Here is a 22,450-nt window from a genome sequence, read left to right as displayed (position 1 = left end):
TATGTTAGAAAACTCCATTCAAATCAGCTTAAGCAAAAAGGAGAAATTTAATGGCTCAGATTCCTGAATAAAACAAGCAGTGCTAACTTCAGCATGGCTGGATTTAGGGATCCAGAATATGTCCTCAGGACCTCTGTTTTCTCCTTTTGGTTTGCTGAACAAATCTGGTTCACTGCTATGCTAATTACCAGTTAGCTGAACTGTCAACTTCTATTTTAAATTCTTACTTAATGGAGAGGTATTCTCCTAAATAATTTTTAGGCACTGTATCAGTCAGAGTTCCACCAGAAAAAAAAAAAAAAATACAACTAGTAGGATTAATAAATATGTATAGTTTTCTTGTAAGGAATTGGTTTATGCAGTTGTGGGAGCTAGCTAGTTAGATGAAAATGCTTAGGGCGGGCAGTCGGGAAGGCAGGCTGGAAGTTTTGAACAAGAGCTGTTGCTGCAGTCCACATTTGGAATTTCTTCTTCAGGGAAACCTTGGTTCAGCTTTTAAACTTTTCGATGGATTAAATCAACCCCATCCAGATTATCGAGGATCATCTTTACTTAAAGTCAGATGATTCTAGATGTTAACCACATATACAAAACACCTTCACAGTAACACCTAGGTTGGTGCTTGACTGAAAAACTGGAGACTATAGCTTACTAAATTGACTTGGAAGGGTGAATATTACAGACACTGATTTAGAAGAAAAATGTCATGAAGGATGAGCAGCAAACAATAACCTAAGACTTTTCTAGGAAAAATTCTAATACAAGATTTAAACAATCTGTTCTCTTTGAAAAACTAATTGGCCTCCAAGTTAGAAATTACTAAAATTGGGAAAAGATCACCGTGATTGAATAGCCTATTTTTAATTCTTTGACTATGACACTAACAAGAGTTTGGTAGAAGGTACTGCTTCTATCAATTAACAGTCTGCAGAGCTACCCAACCCAACCATCTCTGAGTATTCATAAGTTGTAAAGCACATTTATCTTCAATGATCTTGCTCCTTATTCCCTCTAAAAGTAGAGGTTAAATACCTTAGAATTCCCTGTTATATTCCCAGAACCTTGAGCTCAGTAGGTGCTAAATTAATATTTCTAGGAAGAAATGATAAATAGGGAGGGGAAGAGAGAACTGGATAAAAAATATATTTCAATATTTTGCCATTATTAATCATATCATAGTGAATAACAGTACATGTCTTGTCTCTTACTTGTGAAGATGCATCTTCAAGATGAATTTCTGGAACAAATATTGCTGGATGAAAGAGATTTTAAATGCATATTTAGTTTTGTTAGATACTCCCCAAATTCCCACCACAGTGATTGTAGAATCACTGAGATTCTACACTGAGATTTCAGCAGGCTCTCCAGATGATTATTGCATACAATAAAGTTTGAGGATCACTGTTTCAGAACATGGATATTTACCTTTTTGAGTATTAACCCTTTGTCCAAAAAATACACCTATAGGAATACATATTTGCCGGCATACTTGTCAGTTTGTACAGCCTACAAAACTGGTTGTTGATGGAACCCCTAAAGGTCACCCTGGTCAAGAAACCCTGGTCTAACAGCATCTATCAATTATTAAAATACCTGTTTTGCCAATTGAGCAAGGACAGTTGTTTCCCTTCATCAGCTTCCTTTGGTCTCTGCAGTCTTAGCCACGCTTAGCCTGCCCTTGATCCTGCCTTTCTACTTAGAACTAAATCAAGAAATTTGAATAATGTCACTTATGAAGAAGTTATTGTTTTATAGGAGGTTTGCCTTATTTTTCCAAGTATATCTGCTCTTCGCAGCTAGGGAAGTGAACATCAAAGAAATCTTTATTTTCTACAGTGTGGTTTTATCTATGTAACCATATGATTTTATCATCACTGCAATATTATTGTACATTTTATTCCAACAGCAAACCGAGATGGGTACACAAGTATAAACAATAAATAATATATTAAAAAAACTATGCTGTAGTTAAAGTTTCGTTTTCACCATGCTATTTTTTCCTCCATTTAGTAAGAATTTAAAATAGAAATTGACAGTTCAAATAACTGGTAATTAGCATAGCAGTGAACCAGTTTTGTTCAGCAGTCCACAACTTCATGGATACTTACCTTAGCTGCCTCTGAGACAGCCATCTGTGTTATTTCAGCTCAGAAAAATGCCTTTATAAACCAATAGGACTTCCTTAAGTGCAGAAATTAGGTTATACATCTCTGCATATTTCAAAGTGCAACTTTCTCACATTGAATATATTGCTGCAAATATTCTACTGTTCCACATGAATCAAGTATATTGAGCATGAGCTTTTGAGTACTGACATCCTGCATCCTGACCCCTGAAGGAGTCCTAAGATAGCATTGCCCTTGGTCATGAAAAGTAATGCGCCCAAACTGTAAAATGCATTCTTCGTATTAAATGGAATGACACCTTGAGATCTTACAGACAGGCAGACTTCCTGAGAAAAATCTGGAGGCTCAATATATTCCATAAATATATTTTATGAAAGTTATTATAGTACTAGAATGCTGCTCTCTAATCATCTTATTTTCACCCAATTAACTAACTATCAAGTCCTGTTGACACAGACCCCAAAATATAGCTTGAATCTCTTTCCTCTTTTCCATTTACCCCTGTGTTAATGCATACCTACCAAACTGGTATCTCCTTACCTAATCCATCCAACATGCTCAGTCCATCTTCCTCATGGGGAACATCATTACATTCTTAAAATTCCTGTTGATTATATAAATATCTTACTTTAAGGAAAGAAACAAAACTTTTGCTACATTCTGGGAGTAGATGGTCTAACCCCCTTAGGAGTACATCCAAATGCTGTTATAATCTGGTATCTATAGGTAGGTAGAATTTAATATTGAGGGGATGCCATTAAAAATGAAAATTGGCTAGACACAGGAATACTAAATCTTATCATGAACTAATATCACTACTCCCTACAAGTTCTCCAAAGGGAATTATGTGCAAAAGAGGTCAATGCAATCAAACTGAGACAAAGCCATAATTTATTATTAGCTAATGATTTGGGCCCAGAAAATTACAGTGAGCTACGCTGGATAATGTGGAAAACCAACTTATTTTCATATGCTAGAATGGCCTTATCCATATTTTTTGCCCCTTTAACATAATTTTAAGTCTGAGTTTTAGATTTTATTTTCCAATATGAGGAAGTCAGTCTAGAGCTTATACAGATATATGTAGATATATAGATAGAGAGAGAAACTTAGTATGGGCATATACATAGTTAAGTTGTGAGCATACAATGCTGAATAAAGCAGATATGGCCTTTGTCTTCTTGGAGATTGTAGTCTACTTAGTAAACAGATCTTAACCTTATCATTGTGTGTGTATGTATGTATCTGTTTTATGCAATTAAATAAAGAAGGGTGTGATAAAAAATACAGAATGCCATGAGATTCTATCAGGCAGACTTAATTGATATTGGAAAAGCAGGAAATGTCTTTCATAGAAATTGCCATTTAACTTGAAAACTAAAGCCAAGATCAGAATAGCATGGTAGAAATTACTTTCCAGACTTGGAGACAGAATATGTGAAGTGGAGAAAGGAAGAAAATTTGTGGATTGTTTAGGGCACTGAAAGATGATCAAGGTATTAGAATTTTATAGAAGGATACTGCTAGATGGCCAAGGTATTAGAAGCGGGGAAATATATTACTAGATGAAGCTGGAGAGATAGGCAGAGACTAGAACATGCAACCGTTGTGGGCAGTGTTAAGAATGTGAGGTTTTATTTCGACTGTTATCAGCAGCTATAGTAGGGTTTTATAATACATAATCCACCTTGAGGATGGATACAGCCTATTTGTGAGACCCTCAGAAAACAGGAGATGGTGCAAGATAAGAAGAGAGTAATATTCTGGAATTAGTATTGGAGAAGGCACTGATTTTATATCTACTCCTGAGGTTCTTATAAGAAGCCCACATTTTCAGTGACTGCTGGGAAAGGATGACCTCAAGAGATGCTAAGTTTCACTAAGTTTCAGTAAAGGCAAAAAGGTGGAATGAACATTCAAAGTATAGTCTTAGGATATTGAGGAGTTTGTGATCTTAGAGTAGGAGATTCAGAGGGCAGATCAGAAGGATTTGGGTAGGAAGAGAGGAGTTTGTATCAGTGGACAGAGGTTAGGCCGCCCTACACTCTGAGCAGAGAGCTGTGTAAATAAGGGTGAGAATACTGAAAAATTTTGTTTTAGATATAGATGGGTCTATAAGGTTTCAGTTACAGCCTGAGAATAATGGCTGCCTGGGAGTCGAAATGTTAGGCCAAGTATGTCACTATCTTTTAGGTGGTTAGATGCGGTAGTTGCAATTTAAGTGTAGCCATGGCTGGTAGGCATGAATGAGTGAACATAAACCAAGTGTCAGGCAATGTCAATCCAGGGAAAGAGGATTAGGTATTAATCCCACTGTGTCCCAATCTATGTTAAACACTGATGAAATATCTATGTGATGAAGATAAAAAGAAATAATAATACAATAATATGCAAATCTTTCTGTTTCTCCACTTTTTTTTATCACTTCCTTTTTACAATGGCAGGTTTATTACTTGCTGAGTTAACTCCTAGCTCTCAGAATATGGAAAATGAAAAACAAATGGAAAGAAAAGGCTAAGAGACAAATTTGTTTAAAATAATAAAAAGATGAGTTAGAGGCAGTGTTGGGGTAAGATGGGGATTGAGAGAGGCTGTATTCGAATTTGTGAGTTTAGCCAGATTGAATTTAGGAAGGACAGTTGGATATCTATGTCTTGAATAATATATTAAGTTTTTAAAAAATGAAGATGGTTTTAAAAAATTATTGTCCATTATTAACATCCTTCTTCTCTGTGTTTTCATGGGCGATGGCAGAAAAAAGTTTCAGATGCTTTCTATTTATATATTTATTTTATATTTATATATTTATGCCAAGTTGGGGTTATATGAGGATTACATGTGAACATTATAAAATGATTGCTTTATATAGAGTTAGCATTTCAATATCTATTTCCTAAGGCAGTATGATTTTTGATTGTTCAAAATCTTCATTGCAGGAGTTATCTGAATCTTCAAATAGAACATTAAACACTGTAGTGTTTTTCTCCTGTCACGTTAGCTTCCAAGTACAGAAACCCACTGAAGCCAGCTCAGATGTATACGGATCTCCAAGAGGATATGGAGACTCCCACGGGTTTACATAACAAAGGACCCAAGACTCCTGGGTCCTAGAGAACTCCTTGCCCGAGCATCACATGGCTCCTGCCATCCCATCTCTATCTCACGACTCCCCTACTTCTTTACACAGGCTCTGGTATTCCTCCTCTCTCAACGCCCCCAACCCCTCCCCATCCATGTTAGCACAGCTGCCCACTAGGTGAGCTCCACACTGTTTGGTTTGGATTAGTGAGAGAAAGGGTCTTAGTGATTCAGCTCAGCCTATGATTTGGTTTCAGTTTCCATCACACATCCCCCCTTGGCCTCAGTATCGGTAACCAGGGGAGGGATAATACTGGCACATAGGGCTGCCCCTCTCAGGAACACTAACTGAGTGGGACAGGTTTAGGTAAATAAGAATGTTGACTGACATATCTAATACAGTAACACTTCTGGCGGGATTATTAGTGGGAATGTTTCCAGAATATAGAGTAGCCTGCTGAGAGAAGGAGTCTGTATGTCAAGTTTAATTTCTGTGTGTTTATGTATGAACTGAAAAGCAAGTTCAAGAGAGATTTTTCAAACAATGAAAGCAAAAACCCCAATCAAGGAAAAATCAATAAATAACTGTCTTGAACAGTCTTGGCTAGACAGAGAAATAGTTTGTTTATCATCCACATCCCTTAAGCAGCAGGAGCTGATAGAAATTGAATTTAAACTGCTAACTCCAAAGACTCATTACCCTTTAATATTCACAATTGCATTTTAGAATTACGATGCTAAATATTTAATATTTCTACTTTAGTTCTGAGTATACTTTAATTACTCCATATAATGTAGAAAATCACTTTCTTGCTCAATTTTTGTATATACAATGGAAGAAAAAATAAAGTTGTAATACTATTGATGTTATTTGGATTACACAGTTATTTTTAAAACAAGACTGAAAAATGAAGTTACTAATGTAATCCTTGCTAAGAAAGATACATATCATTTTCCTGAAATATAAAGATATGAAATTCTCTAATTTAACACATGTTTAATAAACATGGAGGGTTTGCTAGGCCCTAATCAGAACAATGATTTTTTTTTTTAATTTAGCAATATGTGGCCCTCTAGTTTTACATCTCACTCCCCTCTCATTTATTTCTTAACCAAAATCTTGTTGTGTAACTTCATTTTTCAGCAGTTAAAATGAATGAGAGATAATTTCATTGTGAGGACTCTGAAAATTTCTAAATTCCATCATTAAGCTATAATCAAAATGTTAGGGGCAAGAATGATGACACAAAACCAGGTTTGACTATGTAGTTAAAGGATGTGGATAAGACTCTGATCTGTTTAAATTCCCCTTTGTCCTTTTTGGACAAAGTACAAAAGTAGGGAAGAATCATTTAAAACAGATATCAGTGGGACAAGTAAGTCTTATTTTTATCAGCTAAAGAAAAAAAGTACATGTTTTAAGACATCAGTATGTGTAACAACTGCTTTGCTTTAAAGCATAGGAACGATTAGGGCCGTTAACTCTGTAAACACAATGCTCTGTCACTGTCGGTGAGTGCTCCCTTTGTGACCTTTGATTTATGTCAGGCAAGTTTACCAACAATACTCAAAGTTTCTTGCTATCCCCAATTGTATAAAAAAAACTTATATATCTGTAGTAAAATAGGACTAGTCATGTAATCAACAAAGAGGTCAGTTAAAATCAGTTTCCCATATTAGATGAGATAAGGAAGCCAAAATGACAAACTCCTATTTACTACAGCTGCCAAATTATAATGAATGAACTGGGTGAATAATTAAAAGTTTGAAAGAAATGTTCCTGTCCTTTATGAACTAATAGTTAAACATATCTTAGAGACAGTAGTTGGGATGTTGTTTTATTTTAATTTTAATTTTTTTGTTAGTGGGAATTGAATAGAATGACATTTAAAGAATAAGTGAAGAACAAGAGAATAGCGATCTCAATTTAATTTCTTCTTTATTCTGGAGAATAAAAAATAATTGATATCTCAGGAAAGAACAGGGAAAGAAGAAATGTCAGTATTGCAAATCTGAGGGAATGGAGCATAGGACAGATTTGGGAATGGTCTCCACCAATCAGCATGAGTTGGACACACGGATTGCTACACTGGGGTCTTGGCTGTACTAGAAGCAGCAAAAGATACTCAGTTTCTGGTGGGAGGAGATGCTGAAAGTGTGACTGAGAACCCTGGAAATTAAGAGAGTTAAATGTTCAGAAACACTGAATAAGATGGAATAAATGAGATTTCAAACCACCATCTTTGCTTCTTTTTAGGGAATTTATGCAATAGAGCATAGGCTTACCTGTTGGTTTCTAAGCCCAGAGGCAGAAACAATAAAGTACAAAACTATTACATTTCAGTTCAAAAAGCATAACATAATCAAATTATGAGAAAAATCAGGCAAACTCAAGATAGGGATATTCTTCAGCACAACTCACATTTACACATTAGAAATGGTAACATCATGAACAAAGGAGAGCTGAGGAACTATTCAAAATTAAAGGAGTCTAGAGAGAAAAGACAGTTAAGTGCAATATATGATGCTGATTGGATTCTAAATTAGAGGAAAAAAAGGAATTTTTAATATATAAAACATTATTGGTCAACAGGCAAAATCTGAATAAAAGCTATGCATTGTATCAGTGTTAAACATATTAATTTTGATAGATGTACTGTGGTTATGCAGGAGAATGTCCTGGTACTCAGGAGATGCAGGCTGAAATTTTAGATGAAGAGAATCATCATGTCTGCAATTTACTATCAAATGGTTCAGAGAGTACTAGAAATAGCCAGAGGAAAAAAGGTGAACAAATGGTGAATCTAGGTGAAGGGTATAGACATTCATTCTATAATTCTTACAACTTTTCTGTAGGTTTGAAATTATTTCAAAATAGTGAGTTAAAAACAAAAGGCGTGACAAACATTTGTGTTATGGCTCTGACAGTGGCTATCCAAGTGGACTTTGAGCCAGTTTCATGTGTAAAATAGAAATAATCTGACCCTTCTATCTCATAGGTAATTATTAAGGTCAGTGAGACAATGGGGTTCACAGAGCACTATTTCCTTTTTCTAATATTTGGACAAATATTTTATAAGAAAGAAAAGAGTGCGTTTTTTTCAACCCAGCTACATTTATATCACAAATGAAATTTAGTTAGGTTTTAGATAATTAAAACTTTAGCTTTTGTTTATAATTATAATAGTCATACCTCAAAGAAGGCCCTGAGAATAAAGCTTTTCTCTGTAATAATAATAGATAATTTTAAACTAAAATTAAACAGTACTAAAACAAGCAAAGAAACATCTACAGTCATAATGACAGTCATAGTCATGTGACATAATCATAATCACAGTCAGAATCATGTGACTCTGGGTATTTATTGCTTGCAGATTTATGGTCTTAGTGTTATTATCCTGGAGAATACTTCCATTTCTTGCATTTCAATTACAAGTGAACAGAGCTCAACATATTCAGTATTCTGAAATCTGGGGAAGTTAATTTTGATGTAAAGACCACCTTTTACATCCCCACTCAGCACTAGTTATTCTGCTATGTGCTGGAAGTACAATGACCAATTCTTTACTGTTTCTTCTAGCTCAATGCCATTTCACATACCCAAAGTCCTCCTGTTCTTTTGATTTTACACTTCCATTAAAATAGCAAAATTTTGGTGAATCATGTATTTATACTTTTTTTTCATATTTTGGCTTAAGTTTATTCAGACGGGGAGATTACCTCAACCAGTTTTATTATGACCTGGAATAAATATGAGAATCACTTGAATCATTCCTGCAATACTGGTCAGTATCACTGAAAATCTTCTTGCACAAATTATTTACATTTTCCTGACCTCCTTCATTATCATCTGGTTCACGCTTCCTCCATAACTAAACTTTTCAAAGAGAAGTACCAAAAATTACTAGTGTTTTAACAAATAGCAAATTCAATGACATCTCGATCTATATTCTTTTTCTAAAAATTTTTGGGAAGTGATTGACCCAGCCAGCCAGTTCAGTTCTTTATAATGGAACTTTTCTCCCTTAGGCCTCGATAGGAGTCTGCGTTATCTCTGTGACCATAACCTTGGATCTTATTTGGTCATCTTTCTTCAACAACACGCCTCCAAGGTTGTTGGCTTGGCACTCTTCTCTTTTTTTTCCCTTTTAGGATCATGTGTAATTAAGTCATCTCAATGTGACTTGAGATAAGTTCCCATCTCCAGGCTCATGCTTCCTCTTCAGCACCATGTAGATAGTGCAACCACCTGCTTCATATGACTATACGTAGTCTGTACATAACATGCTATACACAGTGGGCCAGAGCCTCTAACTCTCTATCCCAAAGCTAAGCTACCTGCACAGCAGCATCTATTCAGTTCTGTGAAATGGACCAGTTAGAAAAGGAAACTATGAAAGGACAGGCATTTTGGTATGAGGTGAGGAAGAGAGTTTCTTATAATAGGAATAGTGGGCAGTGTTCTACGGTGAGGAAGAGGGAAACTAGGTAATCATAACAGTAACTTGAGATAACTGTGAACAAACTGATTAACAAGTGATGAAGGAGGAGATGAAAGATGGAAGCAGGAAGAGATAGTGATAGAGATGAGAGAGAGAGAGAGAATGAGCTCGTGCAAGAGTAGAGGTCAGAGCATTTAGCATGACAGTAAAACATAGCACCATATGCCCTTTTATTTGTTCTTCACTGGCATAGAAAGCTCTTCACCTGAATGACATGTCATTTGAAAATAATTTTAACTTATTGTGATAAATTGATCTTTCGAGAATATTTGGGGAAATATATACTCATAAGAAAATCTGGCTCACGCTATCACAAACCAGTATGCATTAATGTTAAAAAAATGAGTCAAAACCTCCCACAGCAGAAAGAGGTAAAGTTTAAATACTCTTTAGCTTAAAAGATACCCCATATTGTTAGATGATGCAACAATGTTGAGAAAAGTCACTAAAAACTAATTCACCAAGTTTGTAAAGTCAAATATTCTATACTCTAGGTAATCTTAATATTGCTCAGTCACTGGAAATCAGATTATTCTTGAGATTGTATTTAAGTCAAGGCAAGATGGTCTTCCATTTACAAATGTAATTTACTCTCATGAGTAGGTAATCTTGTTAAAATATTGTCAGGTTAATTGAAATTGATTTGTGTTTACTAAACATTGTGAATACTAATCAAATATTAGACACTGAAGCATTGGAGGTATTTAAACCTTAGACAGACGCTGTTTGTGCTTCATAGAAGGATTTCTTGTCTCAGAAGTCAACATTGCTTTTCAGCCTTTTCTTCAAAAATTGTATAAAGAGAAAATGAAAAGAAACAGCCTGCATTTGCTTTGTGAAATTTTATAAACTGGGAATATTTGGGAGGATTTGGGATTGGTTTGGGGGGAATTATTTGTATTTTATTTCCACTGCTACAAACAGCACATTTGCTCTTCCATCTGCTTAATTCCATTCCAGGTTTGCTATTCTCTACCACTCATAGCTTCACTGAGCTCCACATAATAGCTTTTATGGGAGACAGGCTTTACCAGGCAATTTGAAAAGCAGGTTGAAGATAAAGCCTGATAGTTCACATGCCCTGGCCTGGTGACTTGGCTCATTTCTAAAGCTTACTCCAAATGGGCTGTACGCATCTCCTGGGGTATATGTGTATTGGCTCTATGAAGCTTAAAGAAACATTTCCCCTAATACAAAAATAAACCCATCATAATCATTGATTTTGGGGAAATTTTACAGTTGTTAGTTAACCTGCTCCCTCATGCCCTGCAATATTCATTAGCAGATTTCTCTGTTTATGAGTGATATTATATGGAAATGGTTATGGGAAGCTAACAGATGTAACCACTGAAAAAAATTAGAAGGAAAAGTTCTGTTTTTTACAGATGGTTCTATTGAATATGCTTCCCCCCCTCCCTTCACTTTAACATTTAGTTTTCTTTCAACAGAAAACTTTTCTTTACTGATTATGGGAATGTGGCCAAAGTGGAGCGATGTGACATGGATGGGATGAACAGAACAAGGATAATTGATTCCAAGACAGAGCAGCCAGCTGCACTGGCACTAGACCTAGTGAACAAATTGGTTTACTGGGTAGATCTTTCCTTGGACTATGTGGAAGTAGTGGACTATCAAGGAAAAAACAGACATACTATCATCCAAGGCAGACAAGTAAGTAGAATTTGGTTCGGAAATGCAGCTAAGGTAATAAAATGGATGGTATCATACTAGGAAGAAAACTGAAAATTGCAATGTTGAAAATTTCTTATGAAGTCAAGCTGCAGTGGGTCATAAAAACTGTGATGTGTTTGCTATATGGGAGAATGTTCTTTTCACAGTGTACTGTGTACTCCATAGTATGGGGCGGGAGAGGGGGCTCTCTCCCCCTCTTTCCCTCTATTAAAAAAAGAAAAAAAGCACACAAAACAAAAACCAACTGAAATAAATCAAAAACAACAAACAAAACCAAAAATGCTACACTAGTAAGAAAGAAAAGTATTAGAGTAGGACAGTAAATATGACCTACTTACTGAAAACTAATTTAAGTAGTTCATTTGTAAGAAACTGAACTATCATCTGTCCCATGTGGCATTGGAGATATATATATTTTTTCTGCTAACAATGCATATGCTGGCTCACAAAAGTATCATTATTATTTTAATAGGTTGGATTAAATTTTGCCTTCTGATGTATTCAGGTACTTCCTAAAATAAGAATTTTGTGAAAAGCACTGAGGTCAAAATTTTTCCCATCTGTATAGTTTTCCCCTTGCTGAATTACATGTTTTTGCAAATAACACTCAATAAACACCTGAAGAAGCTGTCTAAGTGGAAATAAGCCTTATTCACTAGTTTACTTTTTAAATTCAATTTTACCTCACTGATCTCACTAATTTTATGTGAGATTCTCATTCTGTGGAGCTGAAATAAGTGACTCTGTTTTCTTTTGCAGTGCAAGGCACAAATATTCTGTAATTGTCCTGTAAAGTTACTTTGCCTTTATAATCAACTTTTAACAATGAAATGTTTTCACTTCCTTGGCAGATAAAAAAATGCACTAATCTGGGTGGTTTAAAAAAAAGTGTCCAATATTAGAGGTGAGGTCATTTATTTCTCTCTCACCTTCGACTGTCCTTAAAACTTTGATTTCCTTGGCAGTCTACTTATGACCTTAGAGGACCTAGTCTCTAAAATGATTATGATGGAGCTTCTTTTTACGTATATGTAATTAAAATTTTAAACCTTGAAACAAGAATGAGGAATTCAAATGATCTTCCCCATGACTACTTTTAAAAGTTTTTTAGTATCTGAAGTTTTTAATTATCCTTTTTTTCCCCCATTTCTATTGCCTGTGTTTTGCTGGTTCCCTAAACACATGCTTAGTCTGCCACTACGTAATCCAAAAAAGATAAAATTTTGTATTTGTCCTGTAGGCAGAATGGTCTATGCACCACACCAAGCTCCTGCCACCTCTGTTGGGGGTAGTTAGCAGACCAGGCAACAATGTAGGTGCTTTATGGTAAGCAAACCCTTCTGAAGGAAAGCAGCGAGGCAGTGAGTAGAATTTGATGGCTATTGTGTGAACATGTTTTCTGCCCTCACCAGTTGCCCCCTCTGTAGCCATGCTTACTTTCTCTCCTGAGGCTTGGACTGGCAGTTACATAGACAGCAATGTGTTTAGGACACAATCGCACACTTCCAGATGACTGGCCCCAGACTTTAAGCAAAGCATGCATAAAATAAATGGCAATTAATGGAAGACTTCAGGTTGCTTGTAATTTTTACAGGAAAAAAAAAGTATTGCCCAAATCAAAATTGGGTCATAGATATATTTAGTGAATATGATGTCAGTTATGTGGAAAATATTATTAGTAAATACACACATGCCTCCCCCTACAGACACGTACTGGAGAGTAACACTAACATTGAAAATGATTATTGGGGCTTTAACATAGAATAAGTCTCCCCCTTAATTCCTAACTTTCACTTGTAGCCTAGGCATGAAGTGAAATACGTCCAAAAACAACGTGAAAAGCCAGTCTTCTTTTACTCAACATCTCCTATGAGAGGATCAGGAATAGTAATAAAGAGACATGTAAGCTAGAAAGATAGCAAATCAAATGCTTTTGCTTAAGGTATAGAACTGGCATGATTTCCTAAGTAGAAATTTTTGTGATTTTGTTCTATATAAAATTTTTTTACAGTCAAACCATGGATAACTTCTCAAATTCTCTTGACTACAAATCTATACGAAAAATACACTAGAAGTGCAATATAATGCCAAATGATAAAGACAAATGCTTTTTCATCAAAATCTGTACAGCAAATCAATTGACAAATCTACCATACCTTGGTCCAGAACCATTTTAAATTGAGTATACTACAAGGTATGCCCAAAGGCAATGTGCCTAGCATGTGCCTTTTTGTATGAGAAAATCAGTATACTTATTCTTCCTTTGCTTTACTGGAAGCTTTCCATCAGTTCAAGAAGTCTTTTCTTACCCACAGTCCCCAAGACCTGTGCCAAGGAGGAGAGTTACACTGTTAACTGTGAAGTGTCGTGGAGAGCAGTAAACATTGTTATTCTCAAATCAGGGTTCCATTTTCATAATGAATAGGCTTTAGAAAGAGTGCGATTTCTGAGTAGAATGCTGACATTTTATTTACAATTATTCCAAATATGTGATTTTGTTGTTTACTATTTTCCATGCTGGGGCTACTATTAGTCTAAATGTAACCTGTATTTTTTAAAAAATGGGATTTTCAAAGGTGTTTTCTCATCAGTCCTTTCACAGGCAAAGCAAGCCTTTTACAGATTCTACATATCCATGGCTATATGAAAATGTAGCTCACAAAAATATATCAAATTTTACATAACAGTACCATAAGCATGTTATTGAATATGCTTGAAAGTTTGGTTCTCACTAGGCTTTGAAAAGTAGCTACTGAACATGTTTTCTTAATGAAACATGAATAAAATTCTCTCCCATACATTGGGTAGTGCTTTAACCACTACTGCATAATGTTTTATTCTCAGAGAAAAGATTTAAATTAGTGAAATGTCAAATTCTATGAGAGAAGATAAATGATAATATGGTTGTGACTCTCCAACTATGGGAATTTTCCACAGGAGTAAATAGCAATCAATTTTTCTTTCAAGTTGAAAGCAACATGTTTAAAAATCATAGTCATTTTTGCCCCTTTTTATAGGTCAAACATCTTTATGGTATAACTGTGTTTGAAGACTATTTGTATGCGACCAATTCTGATAACTTCAATATCATACGGATAAACCGATTTAATGGCACTGATATTCATTCATTAATTAAAATGGAAAATGCTCGAGGAATCCGAATCTATCAAAAAAGAACTCAACCAATAGGTAAGATGCAAGACTTCTTCATAGACTTCACAATGGCAAATTGAATGGGGATATGGTCCTTGTGCCTTTGTTTGGTGTTAAAGTGGGTGAGCCATAAATTCTCTGTTGTGATAGCAAAAATGTACATGTCTGCCTGATAAAATGGAATAGAGCTCCTTTCCCAAGTCTCAATGACAAATTGTTCAGTTGCTAGTGAATCGTTTCTACAACCATAGAATTGAAATGATGGCTAGATTTAGATTCAGGAAGGAACTTTCACTCTTGATGTATGTATACAGGAAACCCAGATGCCAAGACTTTAGGGAATTTTTTTATATCGTTCTGGGAAACATTTCAAATTAGGTGATTTTCTTGCAGTATCTGTCTAGTTTTTATTGCAGTCACTGGGGTCTCTTGACTGAACATCCCAATCATTCCTTAATATATGTTAAATAAAAAATAATTTTTAACGAGAAGGCTACAACATTTCTAAGTATTCCTCAAAAACGCTAACTACTTTGCATTGTAGGTTAGTGATGCTTGTTCATCAATACAGTTTAGGCTCAATCATATATAGAATAATGTAACATACAAAAACTACCACCCACATGTCCATCATCTTTTTGTGCTTCAAATTAAAACAAATTTAGAATTATCTAACCATTAACATAAATTCAGCTTAGGCAATGTATTATCACATATACATATTGTGTTTACAGGAAATTCAAATTTTGAATTCTGTAGGTAACCTTAATAGAGTTTTATATTAGGATTTATTAATTCACCAATTATTCATTGACCATTTACTATGTGCCAGGAACTATTCTATGTCCATTGAGAATATAGTTGTGAATAAAACAGACCAAAACATCATTGCCTTTATGAGATTTGCATTGTTGTAAAGAAGACATAATTTTAAAAAAACAAGTAAATTATTATTCTATTAGAAGTTAGTAAGTGCTGTGGAAAAAGATAAAGCAGATGAGTGTCAGGAATGGGGGTAGTTTGCAATTTTATATTGAATGGTCAGAGGAAGTCCCATTGAGAAGATGAAATTGCATAAAGACTTTAAGTAATTAAAGGAGGAGAGAGGCAGGTAGAAAGATGAGCACACACGAAAACCACGAGGAAGAGCATGCTTGGATTGTTCAGGGAGGAACAAGGAGACCCATAGGTCTGGAGCAGAGTAAAAAGAGGAAGAGAAGTAGGCAATTAAGCTGGAGAAATGCAGGAGGACCGTAACAAGTAGGGCCCTGCGGACAGTTGTAAAAACCTTTGCTTATACTTTTAGTGAGACGGGGAGTCCTTAGGAAGCCTTAAGCAGAGGAGTCTCATGGTCTGACTGACTTTTTAAAGGAATCAATATGGCTGCTATATTGACAATAGGCTGTCAGGGACAAGGGTGGAAAGTTAGAGATGATGGTGGATTGGACCAAGATGGTAGTAGTGAAGGTGGTGAAAAGTGGTTAGTTAGACTCAGAATATATTTGAAGGTATAGCCAACAGCATTTCTTGATGGATTTGATGTGGGGTGTAAATTAAAAAAGAGGCAAGGATGATAGCAATTAGGCTGAGCAACTGGAATAACTGAGTTATTTTTGAGATTAAGAAAACTAAGTTTGGAGCAGACTGGGGGCAAAGAAAAAATGTATAATTTTTACATGTTATTTTGAATTTCTGTCATAAATTCAGGTGGAGATTTCAAGGAGGTATTTGAATATATAAGTCTGGAGTTCAGGGGCAAGCCCAAGCTGGACATAGCAATTTGAGAGTCATTGGCATATAGGTGACATTTAAAGCCAGGAAAATGGATGGGATCACCAAGGAAGTAACTATAGATGGAGAAGAAAAGAGTTCCAAATAAAGGACACTGGGACACTCCAACAATGAGAAGTCAAAGGCAATAGGAAGAACCAAAAGAGGAGACTGAGAAGAAGCTTGTTAATTCAATTGGCCATTGGATTTAGCAGCATGAAGCTCATAGGGATCTGACAAGAGCAGTTTGCGGTGAAGAGAATGTCTGGGTAGAAAGGATCTGGGAAAGATAGGAAGGAAAGAAATTGTAGAAAATGAGCGAGGATAACTTTGAAAAGTGTTGATATTAGGTGGGGCAGAGAAATGGGGAGCTAATTTAAGGATTGCTGTGGGAATTAAGGTTAAAATTACGATTTTTTACCCCCCCAAGATGTGGAAATAATGGCACATTTGTATGCTGATGGGCATGATCCAATGCAGAGAGCAAAAGTAATGAAGACAGTGAGAAAGTGGAGAGTTGCTAAGTAGGTAAGAGGAGATGTGATCTAGTACAGAAATGGGATGAGACTGGAAAATAAAAGCAACACTCTTGTGCAAAAAAAATAAACTACATTTCAGTTATCTTTTCATTTAGAGAATGCAGAATACAAAAAGAACATAGCACAGTTTTCGAAAGCACGTAAGTTTCAATATTAAAAGAAAATTGTCATATTACTCATCACAATTCCAAGAAAGTCATGATTGAAAAGAAATATAATTACAGTAATACATAAAATCTTACTGGTATTATTCCTACTACAGCATTTTCTCTTTGACCTTTCTTTTTCTCATCCTCTCCATACAGTACTTTTCCTATTTTTGTTTCTTCTCCACCTTCTACACTCATAAAACATCCTTCTATTCCATAACCTCCACATGAAAACTCAGCCTTCTCCTTTTGGCAATTATAGTCACACACACACACACACACACACACACACACACACACACACACACACAAAATTCATTTTGTGGAAGCGTTCTCCAAATGGCAATGGACTCAAAATTGAAGAAAAAATTTATCTCAGCACTTCTCAATAAAGGTAATCACTGAAACACATTTATCCTAATTTAGGTGCCCATATAATAGATTATTTCAGAAGAAATCCTTTCTCTGCCTAACTGCCTAACCTAGGATATTTTAACAGTATTTTTTTTATATTTGCCAGAAAAGTGAATTTTTTAAAAGTACAATAAGCATGTACCAAAAAATCATGTTACTTTTATTTTGCTTGCATGTAAACAGTTTAGGTTAATATAAAAGCATTTTATCTTCTCAGAATTTTTGTAAAAGGTAGACTTAGGAGGATTTTGGCAAATCCCTACCTTTTCTTTTTTGGGGTTTAAACTCTTTTCCAATTGATTATGATACAAAATATTTGGGTATATAGATTTTTGCTGGGATTTCCTCTTCTTGCACTGTCAAAGTTTCAACATACTGATGCACATAATTATCTTGTCTTTGGAGAATTTCAAGCATGCTGTTTTTCATTTGTTGTAGTCAGAAGCCATGCATGTGAAGTGGATCCGTACGGAATGCCAGGGGGATGTTCACACATCTGTCTGCTCAGCAGCGGTTACAAAGCACGGACCTGTCGCTGCAGGACTGGCTTCAACTTGGGAAGTGATGGCAGGTCATGCAAAAGTATGTTATTGAAAATCAAACATTTGCCAGCAGCTAATGCTTCAGAATAGGGTTCTTAGTATTAATTAGGAGCATCAGCGTCCGTAATAACGTGAGACATCATCAGGCCAAATTTGCCTGTGAATGTGTACAAGCCATTTTTCTCAAAATCAGTATTTAGTTTTTTGGGTTTTTTTTTCTCTTTTGTATGTGTGTGATAATGTGAATGAGAAACCTAATTGGGCTGTAGAGTCACCAAATTTATGGATCTTTGGGAACCGTACTTTAGGGAAGATTTTTAGGAAGATCCTTTCCTTAATTCCCTAAAGAATGTTCATGGTCTAATGAGCCTGAATCGTTGGTTAACCAGATTTTCTCTTTTTTGAACCAAGATGCTGCCTCTAGTAATAGGTGTGTTTAGTCCAACAAAAATCCACATTAAGTAATATTTCACTTTATCCAGCATTGGGGATGAAATTCACTTCATTATTTCACTTTCCAAGTAACTGGAGCTATACTAATTAAATATCAATCTCTTTAACAATTTTGTTAAAAAGTTATCTATTAGTTAGACATATCTGTTTTATTTTTGAAATATGCTAGAATAACTTAATTGTTCTTTATTTAAATAAGCTAATAAATATTCTTCACACAGGACTTTTGTTAAGTTTAAATTTTTACACAAAAATTAATTAAGTTCTTTACTCAGGGTCTGCATAATCAGATGTAGTTTTAATGGCCCTCATAGAAATGGTATCCATGTGGAAACTGTTGGTTTTTAGATGTCCCACAAATACCATAATTTTTTAAGATTGTGATGACTGCTTTTTACAGTGTATATTTTGTCTCGATTTATTTTTGTCTGTGCTCGCTCTCTGACCACTGTCCTGCCATCTCTTTTGCCTTCTTATCATATGCTTGCTGAGGACTGTGAAATGAGACCTCTAAATCTGTTATAATTTTAAGTCTAAGTGGTTAGAATTCATAGTGCAAGTACTTTTAAATTGAGAACCCAAGAGACTTAACTGTGATAAAATACATGCCTTTTAGTACTTTTTTTTATGTCCAGCTTTGTATCAAATGCTAGGAATGTAGAGACACCAGCTCTCATGTTCAAGAAATCCTCTGGATAATTGAAGGTTTAGTGTCAGAAGCCTCAAGATAGGGGTAGTTTTGTGTGCGTGTGTGTGTGTGTGTGTAACCAGCCTTTAAACTGCTCTGGTTACCACTTGGGAAGTGATGGCATGTCATGCAAAAATACAATCATGCACATTTACGCATACATATATACATGTGTGTGTATATATGTGTATGTACATTTATATATATGTACACATACACACATATACACATATATACACACACATGTTTGGTGGAAAAACATAAGATCAGAGTTGCATAAGCTTCAATCATCCCTAATGTAGTGATCAATCAGGGTACATTTACATTTAAATTAACAGAAACAATTCTAGCTATTTTAAGCAGAAAGGATCAAACACAAATAGATAGGTACTTACAAAATCATTGAGAAGCCTGAAGCAGCAGCTTCTAGACTGGGTCTTGGGAACTTTCCTCAAAACCACCACAAACTAGCCTGGCTTAAGCTGGAACACCTACCATAATCAGAAGCTAGGGCATCGGGAAGCCACAAATGGCAAACATGGTGTTTCAAAAACACACCATCTTAGCTGAGATCTAGAGATTAGGAAGTGTGCACCAAAACTATTAGCTCCAGAAATAATATGTCATACTGGAAAATAAAACAAAACAAAACACAGCACAACAAAAAGATACCCTCTTCCTTGTCTCTTGATATAGAGAAAGGAAGAAGACTGATGTAGAAAAATTCAGTTTCTCCATCAGATAAATACCAGCAGAAGCAACAAAAGGTGGTCTCATTTCTATATTCCAAACTCAAGCTAGTACATCTGACTTTAGGTACTTAAATCAAAACTAGAGCCATGGCTATATCGGTGTCTGTGAAATGTCGTTGTTAGTTTTCAATTGTCTATGGTATAGGAAAACACATTAGAAGAAACTTCAGGTAGTGAATGATTGAAAAAAGTGACTGAATAAAACAATGGGAAAAATAGTTACCATTCTTATTTAAAATATACATACACTTGCACACGTGCACATACACATACACACACATACATTAAACCAATGAAGTATTGTGCCAGGTTTACCAATTAAAGCATCAATTAAAAATACAGGCAAAAATGAATGTTAGCAAGAATAGATATGGTGAAACCAGCATTCTTACACCTTGCTAATAGAACTGGAAATTGATACCACTATTAGAAAGACATTTGATAATAACCTACAAAAGAGATAAAACTGATAACATCCTTTAACAAATTATCCCACTTTTGACTAAAGAAATCCATTGTAAATGTATGTATAATAACAAAAACCCAGAAGCAATCTAAATATCCTACAGTAGGTAAGTGGCTGACCATATTATGTTGCCTCTCTAGCAGGGAACATGATGCTGCCATTGAAAAGAATGTTTTGAAGACCTTTTAATGACACAACAAAATATTGTTAAATTTTTAAAAGTGAAGTAGTAAAATGCATATCTAAGATCCCAATTTTTTAAAAAACAAAAGTATCTATGCATATGATGTTGGTAGGAAATACTCAGGAATGTTAATTTTCAAATGAATCTACTTTTAAATAATGTAAGATAGTATCTTTAAAGAAAATAATGAGTAGGTAGACACTGAGAGGTTGTGAGGGTAATGAGAAAGAGGGATGTTAATATTCTTTACCCAGTAATTCCATTTCTGGAAATGTATACTAAGAGATATGGGAAAATGATTATCTCAGTGTTATAATAATGGAAAGATAAAATCAACTGAGGAATGATTTGGCAAATTATCATATATTATACTGATCATACTGAAGGAATGTAAGACAAAAATAATGGATCAGGGACTTCCCTGGTGGCGCAGTGGTTAAGAATCTGCCTGCCAATGCAGGGGACCAGGGTGCAAGCCCTGGTCCGGGAAGATCCCACATGTGACGGAGCAACTAAGCCCGTGTGCCACCACTGTGGAGTCGGCGCTCTAGAGCCCGCGAGCCACAACTACTGAGCCCACGTGCCACAACTACTGAAGCCTGCACGCCTAGAGCCTGTGCTCTGAAACAAGAGAAGCCACCACAGTGAGAAGCCCATGCACCACAACGAAGAGTAGCCCCTGCTCACAGCAACTAGAGAAAGCCCATGCACAGCAACGAAGACCCAACACAGCAAAAAAAAAAAAAAAAAAGAAAGAAAAGGATCAGCACAGAATATAATCTTAATGCTAAGATTTAGTAATAAAAGCAGAATACAAAACATATTCTCTTCTATATTAGTGTGCATTAGAAAAATAGCTAGGTAAATTAAATTTGAAATAGTCACACCAAGGAATATAATACAGCAATGAAAATGAATGAATAATTACTACAACAACCATAGATGAATATAAAGCATGTAATAAGAATAAAATTAATTAATAGCACACATGCAATTCAAACACACAAAATTAAACAGTCTACTGTTGGGAAATACAAACAACATATGTGGCAAAACTTTAAAAAAATGCATAGTAAACACAATAACCATATTATTGTATATAATCAGAGATACTGGATGTCTCTGGGATGGAAGAGGGGTGGGTTTGGGGCATGTGCGTGCATTCTAATGTTCTGGAAATATTCTTAAGGTCTATGTTAGGTACATGAGATATGTTTTATTTTTATTCTTTTATTAATTGTTAATATAAAATATTAACATTTTATAAATATATATATTTAATATTCATTAACACTAATTTTAAAAGAAAATGAGAAAGAAAATATATAAAATGATTATATATTTTGCATTGAGGGTGTTGAGTTTATGAGTAATTATTTTTTTCCTCCAAATTTTATAATGTAATTAATTTACTAAGAATCTCACTATGGTATGGTTATCCAAATATAATAATCATATGTATCCTCAGTTTTCTTAATAAAACCTAGTATGTTTTCCTTTCTGTATGAAGTATTCCTTTCAAAATTATGTATACTAAACTGAGTATAATGTGCCCTAGCAATACGAGAGCCTTGCATGTAGTTTCACATAAAAGTCTGAAGGAGTTCATTCATTCTGTAGAAAAAGCTTCCTTGATTCTTGCATTTTAACCCAGGACACAGTTTTTTGTTTTGTTTAGTTTCTGATAAAGGCTGTGTTGTACATCAGAGTTACTGGCAGACAGCATCAACCTCTAACGTCCTAATTAAGATATGAAGAAAGAAGTGACACTGTAACTGGCATTTTATTTCAATTCTTAAAAAAAAAATCACGTTTATACAAACTATAATATATTTACATGCAAGTTATGTGATACTGTGTGATTCTTTTTGTTTGCTTCTGACAGTCTGTAGATGCAAACTCTGAGTAGGGAGGGGTGTTTGAAATATTCTGAAGTTTTTAG

General features: G+C 35.1%; 1 protein-coding gene across 1 annotated transcript in view; it reads left to right on the top strand.

Moving 5' to 3' along the window:
• LRP1B (LDL receptor related protein 1B) overlaps positions 1-22,450 on the top strand; it is a 1,532,882-nt gene that overhangs the window by 685,907 nt on the left and 824,525 nt on the right. The window contains exons 7-9 of the mRNA XM_059927092.1: positions 11,155-11,377; positions 14,416-14,587; positions 17,862-18,005. Coding sequence (XP_059783075.1) covers positions 11,155-11,377; positions 14,416-14,587; positions 17,862-18,005 — 539 coding nt within the window. The remainder of the gene's footprint in view (positions 1-11,154; positions 11,378-14,415; positions 14,588-17,861; positions 18,006-22,450) is intronic.

Source organism: Balaenoptera ricei, chromosome 7, assembly GCF_028023285.1.
Source record: "Balaenoptera ricei isolate mBalRic1 chromosome 7, mBalRic1.hap2, whole genome shotgun sequence".
NCBI classification, from domain to species: domain Eukaryota; kingdom Metazoa; phylum Chordata; class Mammalia; order Artiodactyla; family Balaenopteridae; genus Balaenoptera; species Balaenoptera ricei.
The sequence above is the reverse complement of the archived record's forward strand: the minus strand, read 5'-3'. Positions and strand labels throughout refer to the sequence as shown.